Source organism: Neltuma alba, unplaced genomic scaffold, assembly GCF_004799145.2.
Source record: "Neltuma alba isolate B1F8T4 unplaced genomic scaffold, ASM479914v2 tig00010970_pilon, whole genome shotgun sequence".
NCBI lineage: Eukaryota > Viridiplantae > Streptophyta > Magnoliopsida > Fabales > Fabaceae > Neltuma > Neltuma alba.
The window spans coordinates 163,885-176,538 of NW_021635733.1; the positions used below are offsets into that span (position 1 = coordinate 163,885).

The following is a 12,654-nucleotide window of genomic DNA, read 5'->3' on the forward strand; positions in this document are numbered from 1 at the left end:
AGCTTAATTAATTAATTAATTAGCTTATATTAATATGTGGTTATATTAATTGTGTAGATTAATTATTGGTTAAGCAAAGGATTGACCTTGACAATCCTTTCTATTGCTTTGGCAAGAGATAACCACTTTCCACTTGTTATATGTGCTAATATGTTGTTTGTGAGTATTTTGCTATTTTAAAATAATGATATGTTATTTGAAACTCGAGTAAATATGTTACACTTTTTGAGATATGAAAATTGTCTTGTGAGATTTTTGGAATTGTGATTGAGAAGTTTAGAAAGATATATTATTTATATCTTATGAATTATACTGAGAAAAGACTGAGACATTTTTCGTTATATTGTAAATGATTGGTTGTTATTTGATTTTTTTTGGATTGAGCTCTGTTCTACCACGTGGTAAGGCCACCATTAGTGCATAGTAGTTGGCTTCCTTCATCCCCATAGTAAGAGATAGGCCTTTGTGGCTTTTTATTCATCCCTAGAGTGATAGATAAACCTATATGTCTGACTGATCCCTCATAGTAAGGAATAGACTTATGTGGCTTGTGTGTTAACCCCCTATAGTGAGGGTTTGGATGATTGAAATTATATTTTATGGATATATCTATATTTCTCAAGAATTAATAATTGTTCCACTTACACCTGATGAGCATGTGTTAATATATATGATGAGTTGAAAAGCTGGTTACTGAGGTGTTTGTCTCACCCCGTGGTTTTTACTATCTTCAGGTAATCGTTCAGGTGATGGCTCATCAGAGAAGGCTCCAAAGGTATAGTGTGCTGTTATAGCTTGTATAGCCTCCTGACTTTTGTTCCATATGCTGATTTGTTATATATTGCCACATATGGTTCATTTACTCTAATATTATAAACTAATACTTTTAATTACGACTAACTGATATGGGGAGACCGTTAAAAGGCCAAAGGTCTTTAAGACTTTGTGTGCTACGCTCTTTTGAAAGTGTTGACTTTTGACTAATGGACTTCATAGCTTATATTAAAGTGATTTGTTAGTTTATACGTTTGAATATATGAGTTGGTTTAAGCTAATGGTTGAATGATATTTTTGAACTTTAGAAGTCCAATGCCCAAGTTAATATTCGAAGTTGCTCATGATATAAGTTTATTTCTTTTAACCATTATAGTGATTTTAAAATTTTAAGGTTTCTTCTTTTTTATCATGGTTAATCTTTCGAATAAATTAAAAAATTTAATTTGAATGGATTTTGAAAGAACGGTTGTCACATTAAACAATGACAGGATTTCAGCGGTCAAACAATTTCGGAGGCTACTTGCCAATTTTCAAAGTAACATGCCCATTTTGACTCCTTACGCAGCCCAGCCTATCCATTTTTCTAACCTCTATGATGACGGAGAAGCTGTGTAGCTTTGAGAAATCAATGAACAATCAAAATATTCGTTAACAAATGGATAAGCTCAAATCATAATTAAAGAGTTATTGGCAAGTCTAAAAATGTAACATGCTAAGAATAGCTCACTGGTCTTAGAGCCCTTGCTTCATCCCTTGCCCCCCCCCCCAAAAGACCAAAAAAGAAACAATTTAGGAACGACATTTGATAACCGTAAATACCACACTGAGACCCCACCCCTGCTTTTTCACATTTCTGAATCCTAATGTTCCTCCAGCAGCATGTGGGAAGCGCTTTGAAAACCCAAAATCTCTGTTGTGGTAGTACCAGTGGTGGAAGATTCTAGTTCTAATCTTGGAGGGGAAGGCATGACAGGTTTTGGTGGCATTTCCAATGGCTCAAATTTTCTTTCTAACATTTCAATCACCCTACTCATTGTAGGTCTTTGACTTGGAAATGTTTGGATGCACCACAAACCCACAATGGTCATTCTCTTTGCAATATCATGTTCCTCCGCGTTACTGGCTCCATTACATCCCAAATTACTGTCTTGCTCAAGTTGAACATAAATATAATTTGGGAAATATTTCTCAGTTGAACAATTGGTTTCAACATTCATGTTCTTTCTCCCTCCAACCATATCTAATAGCATCATCCCATAGCTATAAACATCAGACTTATACGAAACTCCACCTATATTTCTATTCCAAACTTCTGGAGCAAGATATCCTATTGTTCCTCTGGCTTCTGAAATTGAAATGATGCTTTCTTTTTTAGGACAAAGCTTAGCAAGACCAAAATCTGAGATCTTGGGACAAAAATTTTCATCTAAAAGGATGTTATGTGGCTTTATATCCAAATGTAGAATTCGAGTGTTGCATCCTCTGTGCAAATACTCAAGTCCTCGAGCTATCCCAATTGCAATTTGGTACAAATTTTCCCAAGTCAGGCATAGACTATTCTTATCTGCATTGTTGTGAATGAACTTGTCAAGAGATCCATTGCACATAAATTCATATATGAGAGCCTTCTGTTTGCCTTCAAAACAAAACCCAAGAAGTGTAACAACATTTACATGGGAAGTCCGACTGCTGCTGGCAACCTCATTGATAAACTCTTCCCCGTTCTCTTTTGATGCCTTCAATAACTTTACAGCAACAGGGTGGCCATTGAGGAGTTTTCCTTTGTATACAGAACCATAACCACCTTGTCCCAATTTATCTCTGAAAGAGTTGGTCATTTTCTTGACATCTGCAAATTTATATCTTGTGAGAGCTAGAGAACCGTGATTTCTAATGAAGGCCTCAATATTTTGTTCATCCTGAGATGTCTTGCATAATCCAATTATTCGCCTCCGTGATTTGATCTTACAAGAAAGCAGCAGTCCTATTGCTCCACTAACGACTACAGCAGTAACACCAACTGAAATGCAGAGTGGTAATGGCTTTCAGTTAATATACTTGTCAAAAGAAACTACTATAAAGTAAGTTAAGAAAAGAACTAAGAGAAGATCTATCACCTATAATGAGTTTATTTCTTAATGCACGTCCTCCTGTTCTGGCTATTATATGCAGAGAAAGCAAAGTGATGTTAGAGACGTATTAGAACCTGTATATGAAGAAAGAACAGAAAAAAGGATACGAATATAAAAAGTTATCCGACTTAGCAATGGGAAATTATGAAATGCAGATGAATGCATTAACATTACCACTAACTTTTGAGCTGAGTTTTATCCTTATAGAAGCAGCAGAGTTTATATTTATCAAAACCACAGCGTTCGCAGCTTTTAACACAGTAGTGAAAACCAAGTTCAGGTGCAATCCGATTCAAAGTAAACCCCATCTTTAAAATTTCAGTTGTAAGGCTCCATCTGATGCGGTTGCATTTCAGTAAAAGTGTTACGACTATCATCCCCTGTATTGTTTCTTTTGATGGCCGCACTGTACCTCCAAGTTAAGTTGACAAGTTGGCTATACTTGCGACCTGCGAGTCAATGCAACTACTTCGTTGACATCTCTAATCTCCAAAACAAGCCTCAAGATTAAGTAATTTCAAGACCAATAAAATTGCCCTCATTCAGTAATCTTGACTGGAAAAGTCATTTCCTTGTCGTTGACGCTTTCATGCTATTTTTTCCCCAAAAAATTGATTTTTTATTTTTTAAAAAATTAATTAAAAATTTTAAATTTAAACCATCCAAATTAAATTTGGGTGCTCATTACTTGAGCGGTACTGCAGACACAGAGCCTTTTCATATTAAAACTCAAGCTTCGCAATGCAAATCACTATGTGGCATCAGATATTTGTTAGTGGAAATGCAAAATAACACTCTTTATGGAATAAACTTTCGAGAATAATGAGTTTTAGGATTGCTATGGAAAGATAATTATTTTAAAATTATAATTTTTATTAAAAAATAAAATTATTATTGACAAATGATAAAATTTTAACGAACACCTTTACAAATTATTATTCATTTTTTTAAAAATGAAAAGTCTTCAGTACTTTTATTATATCTAAAAAATTATTAATTTTCACCTCTTCCAAAAAGTTATATTTTTTTTGAAAATTTTAAATGCTTCTTCTTTTTTTAATGGGAAAGAATTATTTTAAAAGTACGGCCATGCTCCAGAGGAAAGATAAGGCGCCATGGAGGATCACTGGAAGACCTCAACGAGAACAAAGGATGCTGTAAATATCAAACTTCACGGTGCCAAGGAGAGTAAAAGCGCCAATCAGTAATGGTGGCATCACAATGACACTACTGCGGGGCAACACCTGAATGGCCCCACTCTACCTCCCACTTGAGTTAAATATCTGGCTATGAGGTGCAAGATAAGGAAGACGTGCCAGACTGGAAATATGGAATTCCATGACTTGCAAGTCAAGGCCACTACTTCGTTGACATCAAAAATCTCCAAAATACCCTCAAGATTAAGTAGTTTCCGGACTAATAATTGCTCTCGTTCAGTAATCTTGCCTGGGAAGTCATTTTCTTTACTTTTAGGTCTCGTTTGGTACGAAGTATTAAAAATAAGAGATTGATATTGGAATTGCAATTGAAAAAAATCATTAAAATAGTACCTAACATGAGTAATTGTTTGTTATATAGGGTTAGACAAACTCATAAAGGTGGGATTAAGGAATACCACTTCTCCTCATGATATTCTCCAATCCCACACATATATATGGTTTTGGCTAATCCCATATATCAAACAATTTCTTATACTAAACACTCTCTTAATAGATTTTCTTAATTGTAATCTCAATCCCAATCCCTCATTTTCAATTCTTCCTACTAAATGTAACCTTAATAGACGTCTTAAAGCTATTTTATTGACAATGACACTTAATTAGCTTCTCATAAATGGTTGGATGGAGTACTAGCTTCTCGCCCCCACACACACGGCAAATCCTACTTCAATTCTGCTGAGCAAGAGTTGAAGTTGACTTGGACATTTATCAAGAAAAGTCGTCCATAATTTATGCACAACATAGTGAAGAAACATGTTCGTGGCAGATGCCATCTGACAATTAATATTCAAACTCAAGTATGAATGTGGAACAAAAATTACTAGAAATGTATTATTAAGGAAAAACGCACAAAAGAAGAGGGAATAGATAGAATCCCAGGCAAAGAAAAGTTAAATCAATCCTGAGAAGTAAACAGAACGTGAGATGTACGTTCCTTGACCCATTCAAATCAAAGGTAGAAACAAGGCCTTTCCAATCAAAACTACGGCCTAGCAAGAGTTTATTCCCCACTTGAATTCAAATTAATTTATAGCATCACATTGGTTCGCTACTAGAAAAATGGAAATGCAAATAACACTCGTTGCAAAATAATATAAAAATGAGATTTAGTATTTATATAGAAAAATAGTTTTAAAATGATAATTATTATCGGCAATTTATAAAATATATGGAACATTTTTAAAAATTAAAAGTCTCCCATACCGCTATAATATCTAAGAAAATTAATAATTTAAATTTTAAAACAATAATAGTTCATAAAGCAACAACTTTTTTTTCCCAGACAGAAAGCAACTATATTAATCTTCACCTCTTCCCAAAAAACTCTGTTTTGAAAGTTTTAAACACTATCATTTTAATTTTCATAAATCGACCTGCCACGACGGCCCCACCGGCTGCAAAAGTACGGCCATTCTCGGGTGAAAGAAAAGGAGCGATGGAGGATTACAGGAAGACCTCAACAAGAACAAAGGATGCTGGAAATATCAAAGTTGATCGTCCCAGTGAAAACTAAAAGCATAATCGCACGAGAAGATGGGTTCATCGTACCTGGTCAGAAGATAGGTTCCGGCTGTGATTCAGCTGTCTAATTACCAATTAATTGAGTTTCACCGGAAGTGGAAACAAGCCGTTGGGGCGTTTATTCCCTTTATCTTACTGAAGGCAGTCAAATTGAATAAAGGCGTCTCTAAAGTCTAAACTAATAATATGCAATCATCGCAGCACAAGCGAACTAGTTTTTAAAGAATGATAGTTAAGAGATTATTTTTATTTTTTATTCTATACCTATTAAAATAATTATTTTAAAAAAATTAAAATTAAAATTAAATCTGGACCGTCCAAATCATATCTAGATGGTCCAGATCTGATGAGCATTGGGTGCTCATCAAAACTGATGAGCACCAATGCAAATCCTTCCCCTCGTCATTTTCAGACTATTTTAATGCCACCCTGGTTAACTCTCATTACTCTACTAACAACAATCTTTTTTTTTTTTTCAGGTATAATTCAAAGTATCTCTAAATCACTTTGTATTTGGGGCTATTGATTCACTAAAACCAATCTTAATACTGAAACGATACTATTAAAGTCTTATAACTTATGTATACCGATAGTATTAATAATATTTTTATACCGATAAAATTGTAATATTTTATAATTTAATAAGGAGTCACTATTTAAGTATAATCAAATTAGGGAAAATTTCAGTTGTAAATGAAGATTAAGCACTGTCTTTCCTAAACGTGTGATTTCATATTTCTATTTTACCTGTTACAAACTTGCCCCTTTTCCCTGTTCAAAGGTTTTAAGGTTGGTTGTAGATACTGTTTTGATATAAAATATGATATCTATTCAAATTGATAATTAAATCTACCTCATTAAATTTATTTTGAACGTACTACAACCAAGAAAAGTTGGATTACTGGTAAATCAAAACCCAATCGGCAACTGAGCTGGGTACTGTAGAAGACCAATCATATACGAGCGAACAGGGTGACCAAGCCCTTGATTTGTTCCATCGTGGATGGGGCATTTATTGAACTAATAGCTTTTAATTATGTTAAGACTTTTCAACTAGCAAATGTTCCCCGCGAACAAGCTAAACGCTTAATTAACAAGGTGAAAGTGAATGAACTGAAATAACATAAAGAAAAATCTAAATTCCTAAGAATGAATCATGAATGCCTCAGAGTCTCCTTAGTGACACCATCAGCTCTTGTTCATTGAGGGTACTGAGTTTTTCTAAAGATGTAACAAACCAAAAAATTCTATGACAAGAATAGAACGCTGATTTGCATGTCGCAGAGCAACTACAGGGCCTAACAGAAGGAACAGAGAAAGAAGTCATAAGGATGAAACACATGAAGGTGAACCTCACAGTGTAAAACTAGTACCCTGGGAATCAATGCAACAGAAATTGATCCAAAAAGAAATCTTGCTTTTCTCTGTCATCTCTGCACGAGGTGTTGTTTCGGCCGATGGAACACCCAGGGGCACAGTCATAGAATATGGTCATGGTCACAACGGTTGGGTCGAAAGGAAACAGAGTGGGGTCCAAAGAAGTGTTGGTGAAACGAAAAGAACAATTGTCGTAGTTCGGGGTGTCTCTTCGCACCATTTGATGATATAACGAGAAGGATCGAAAACGATCAAGCTGAAGTTTTGGGAGCCAATTTGAATGGAAGCCACGTTAGGAGACAGGCACGTGATTTCGAAACCATCTCTCCCACAATAATGGAATCGGTTCCCTTCCCGGAAGGGGTACGATATTTGTGATCATCTTTTGGACTCAGGGATTATGGCAGAGCCGGTGTTAACAAGAGGTAGAAGAAGAAGAAGAAGAAGGAGTTGCAGAGTGTGCATGGAAGCATGCGATTATGGGGATTCCTTACGTTAGAGAATAAGAGTGTCTAGTGGTGTTTTCGATAACCACTTATTGTGACAGTCACAAGAAAACAGAGGATGAGGAGAGGAGACAGAACCTAATGGAGTTTCCTACTTTTTCTACTTTCGATCCTTTGTAACTTTGTTGCTTAGTTCAGTTCTTTCCTAAATGTACGTCCTACTCTGCATAATACATTATGCTAAACCTATACCAAATTATTAAACCATATTGAATCAGTGAATCTCATCTCTTATCGTCATTTTCATCATAACACAAACACACTACTCTTCCCATAGCACAAAATTAGCTCGATTAGATTAAAATCTTTATTTATTCAATCTCATTCCTAAGATTTAGCGAGCGTAAATGAGCTAGACCATGAGATCAAATTTGAACTAGCAGCTCTACTAATGAAAACACAGTAACAACACTATCATGAAGATATAAAGTTCATATTTTGGTGCTTCCTAAAACGGGATGCCCAAAAATTATTTAACACATAGCTGCCTCTTCTTCCTTAATTTATTTTTCCTAAATGTCATATTCTGCATATTATAATATGCTAAACCAACCCATTCAATTAATCTATGAAAGGGGAAAGCCACCTAACCTGTTTAAGAAAATCAAGCGCTACCATCCAAAATAAATTAGGATCATCATTTCGTGAAGCTGGGAAGGAGAAAACATACTCTGTTGTGGCTGCAACAAGGGTTCTGGTGTTGGTGCCTCTACTGGGTCATCAGGAAAACAAAACCCATGTTGTTCATAGCTTTGATTAGGACAAAAACATGTGAATCTACCAAAACTTACATCGTACCCACATCTCCCACCTGAAATTCTGCAATCTTCACACTGCCCTTCTTCTGTCAGTTCCCATATAACCTCAAAACCTTGACCTATAATATGACTAGGATCTACAGGATTTTCCATGAAACTTCTCGCTGCCTCCCCAAGAATAGGAACTGTAATACTAATTCCGCATCCCAGAGCACTCCAGTTAAACCATCTGTCGCTGATCAGCATAAAGTATGCTTTGCGAGGATTTCCACTTACGGGGCAGTCAAATGTCATGTTAGTCGATAGATTCACAGGAGGAGGCGTGTAGTCTAAAAATTCACAGTCATATAATATGGTAGAGTTTACATTACTGGAAGTGTAGTTGAAGAAAGCATAACCCAACGTGATGTTGTTGAATTCGTTCGGACAGTCGGTGCCCCACAAATCCATCCTTGTTATTTTGAGAGTTCTTGTGGTTGAATTGACATCGATGACACGAAAATTCTGGGACGCGATGTTCATAGTAACATTGTCTCCTTCACAATCCAGCTTGAAGCTTGGATGCCCACAATACTCGGGCCGTGAATCGAACCAGAATGGATAACTAAGGTTGGTGAAGTTTCCGCAGTTAAACAGCTCGCAAGCTAAGAACAGTTCATCAGCAATGGCGAAATATTCTGGGAACAAGAGACTGAAGAAGAGGAAGGTCTTGAAGAGGAGGAGTTGAGAGGGAAGAAGACAATTAGGAGGACCCATGTACGGCATGATTGCAACGAAGCTCTGTGTTTGAATGGCCAATAGCGATGACGAGAATATAATTAAATCAAAGTCAAACTATAAACCCTGCATGTAATTGGCCTCATGAGGCTCAATCTAGATGGCTCTAACTCCTTGAAGGGTACACGAATTGGAGACGGCTCATATATCCATTAGCTTCACACCTACTGGTTTGGATTAATACGAATATTATGAATGACGCAGAAAACGTGGAACCTTAGACCATTCCATATATAAGACTGGACTTTTACATAACATTACGGCGTATGACCAAATAATAATAATAAAAAAAGAGCATGAGGGGTGATTTTAAGACGAAGGTTGATGGAAGAGATGAAGGGTTCTCTCTGTTGCTAATTATTTTGAAACAATTATTATGGATGTAAAATACCGTGTCATTTGTAGGTAGATTTTATACAAAACGAGTTTCATACACAAACGATCCATCAAATGTCATTTCAAAATGCTGACTATTATATATTTGTTATTTATTAGTCATATGGTCAGAAGTCAAGGCATCTAATTGCCTATTTCTCTATTAGTCCTCTTTTTAAAAATATCAAAATATGGTTCTTTTCTCACCAACAATTTCTTGCTTTTTTTTTTTTGGTTTCTTTCCAATGGAGCTCTGGATTGGGCTATTTCGTTTCTATTGGGGCCTCAGACGTTTTGGGCTTTCACATGTATTTGGTTAATAATTGGGCTCCACATGTCAAAGAATTCGTCTGCCGCGTGAGATCAAGCAAGACTACAGAACACAGCTTAGCCACAGAGTGGTCCTAATTGAAAAACTCAATCTTACGAAAGTACCAGTCATTAGTCAGTTTGAAATTTGAGCTTCCTATATGTTAAGGCACAGTTTCATCGAAACCGCTTCATCATCTATGCGTAACTACTACCACAGTCTGCACAGGGCAAACCATCTCAGAATAAATAGTACTAATAATTTACCTTTCATTCCGTGTGCATACAAATTAATGGCAGATTTCATTCATGCATGCAACAACAACAAGAGAGCGAGAGAGAGAGAGAGATTATTCAAATCAAAGACCAAGGATATGACGGTCTAAATTCTCCGTGAAATCAACAACAGACTGCTGAAAACTACGTGCCATAAATTGCTTATTAATATGAAATTTAAGCCTCGCACTTCATTTATGTGCAAAGACACTAACAGCAAATTAGAGAGAGAAAGATATGAGATGCAGATGGGATCAATTACAAGAAAGAGAAGTTACCTTTGCTGCAGCTTTTGGTTGCGATACTGCCATGCCCGCAAAAGCATAGCGTCTGATTATTGGTTTGATTGTGGCCACAAAACCCTCCAGATATCTCACACTCAGAGCAATCCATGGCTCTCCGCCAATCAAGCACAAAGCCCTTGTTCATGGCTTCACCAAACCCAGTTACCAAGGTATCACTACTGATCTCTTCCTGCTTCGCCACTACTACCACTTTATCCTCACATTCTATATTCAGCCCATATGTATCCCACGGCGTCGTCTCGATATATGACTGCTTCGATCCTTCATTTTCCAAGCACCGTATGGCGTTGGAAGGAAGATTATTGACTTTATTAGATACACTGCAATTGAAGTAGAAAGTCAGGTCCATATTCAGCCGCTTATTAACACTCAGTGGGAGGTTTCCTAAGCTAACATTTTGGCGTGCTCTGGGGCAGGTTTGGTCCACCACATCCGTGTCCACAAGTGTTACTGTATCATCATCGTAGTTTATATCTGTGACATAGTATGTGTCGTTTGGAAGACTCATGATGGTTCGGCCATGTTCGGAGCATTTGAGACCAAAATCACGGTAACCGCAGTATTCTTGGGTGGAATTGTTGTTCACCCAGAAAGGATACCGAATGGGAACTCTATCACGGCAACCAGCAGGGGGGGGACATATTGAAGAAGATGACACTTCCGCAATACTGTGCGTGAGGCAGAAGAAGGAGAGAGCGGCAATGAAGTACCGGGGTTTTGACATGATAATCTGTCACCAACTGCTGCTAAAAAAAATATGTAAAGACGGTTCAATATATAGATCTAGACACAGAAGGACAGAAAAAAGAGGACCAATTTATAGTGCTAATGTGAAAAGAATCTATATGCTCTAAGAAAGAGGGGAAGGAAAGTCCAGAATGATCATTTCAGGGGAGGAATAAAATAAACTAGATTTACTTTTTATTCATATAAAAATGAACTGGTATATGTTTGTCGGAAGTTTCTGTGTGCATGAATTGGGTTGAACGTAAGAGAAAAGATAGAAAAAATGTTGGTAAGACTGAAGACCCGGGTCCAGCTGAAAGCTGGAAGATATATTTTCCAAAGATGAGATGGCTACTTGTGAGACAAGAATGAAAGTAGAAATAATAATAAAATTGAAGTTTGAAGAGTAAAATAAGGGAAAGCGCGTGGGCGACACGTTCATTTACTCATAACGATTAAGCCTTCGAGGAGTCACTTACCTGGTGTTTAGTATGAGGGAAATAGAGTAGATGAAAAATTTTAATGAGTTAATCAGAGAAGTGGGGTATTAAAATTTTAATAAAAAAAAGATGTAAGATAAAATAATAATAATAATCAATTAAAAGCTATTAACCTCACTTCTATAATTTTTGAAATCGAGCCTATTAAAACTTTTCTTCCTCGCCCTTCTCCTTCTCTCCATTTCCTTCATGCCAAACCACCCTTAACCAGACCAATATAAATATATGCTTAGAGATCATGATGGCAGGTTAGCAGCACTTGTATTGCGAAAGGCTTTTTTTAAGGTTAAGATGTAATTTTAGCAAGACAGTTTATCTTAAGAACATTAAACACCATAAAGTTTATCTCTGTACAAAAATATATATAAAGTTGTTAAGAGGGAGTATCTGGTATCACGCCGTTAACATTTATTAGTACACAGTTAGTGAAACCAATAAAGTCAGTTTTAAGGTGTATTTTTAATCACAAAGTTTACGTCAAGAGACACTAGGCACTATAAAGTTTATTTGGATGTAAAAATATATATAAATTTTCTAAAATGGGAAAAAAATAACAAAATTCATCAACTTCCATAATAATCGTTAGTTGACTTTACTCTTTTAAGTTCCACTAAATATCAAATTTCTCTCCATTCATTCCTACTTCCTCCTTTTCTTAGTATAATAGACTAATTTGAAAAAATTAAAAAATAAAATAATTATTTAATTATAGCATATATTATATGATCACTCTAAATATTTGTATGCATTATTAGATTATATTTAGTATATAAGCCAAGGAAATTAATTCGTAGAAAAATGATAAATATAATATTTTAAAGTAATTTCTTTAATTTCTTTAATATCTTCAAATTAATTAACTACGTCTTATATTAAAAACCAATGGTAGTATTTGGATGCAAGCAATGAATTTTGTATTTTAGAAGGAAAAGATGACATCTTGGGTAAATACATATAAAAGAAGCTGAGAAAATAACATGACAGGGAGTGTGTGCTAACTATGATGAGAAAAATAGTGGTGGACTTGGAAGTAGGAATTGATGGAGAAAAATGCAACACTTGGTGAGACCCAAAAGGATATCCAAAGTTAACAGA

General features: G+C 35.8%; 1 protein-coding gene and 1 long non-coding RNA gene across 2 annotated transcripts; both read right to left on the reverse strand.

Annotated features, from left to right (window-relative positions):
- Nucleotides 1-1,637: 1,637 nt before the first annotated feature.
- Nucleotides 1,638-2,675, reverse strand: LOC114760335 (LEAF RUST 10 DISEASE-RESISTANCE LOCUS RECEPTOR-LIKE PROTEIN KINASE-like 2.5). Its single transcript, XM_028949597.1, has one exon. It carries the CDS (start codon nucleotides 2,613-2,615, stop codon nucleotides 1,638-1,640), a length of 978 nt encoding a protein of 325 aa, XP_028805430.1. The 5' UTR covers nucleotides 2,616-2,675.
- A 36-nt stretch (nucleotides 2,676-2,711) lies between these two features.
- LOC114760336 (uncharacterized) lies at nucleotides 2,712-10,337 on the reverse strand. Its single transcript, XR_003742038.1, has 3 exons — nucleotides 10,307-10,337; nucleotides 2,895-2,936; nucleotides 2,712-2,797 (listed from the first exon to the last, which is right to left on the reverse strand). It is a non-coding gene; the product is annotated as an uncharacterized LOC114760336 (long non-coding RNA).
- Between the last annotated feature and the right edge of the window lie 2,317 nt (nucleotides 10,338-12,654).

Bases quoted from the DNA above. Each gene is read 5' to 3' on its own strand.
- LOC114760335 (XM_028949597.1), bottom strand. From the start codon at position 2,615: ATGACCAACTCTTTCAGAGATAAATTGGGACAAGGTGGTTATGGTTCT.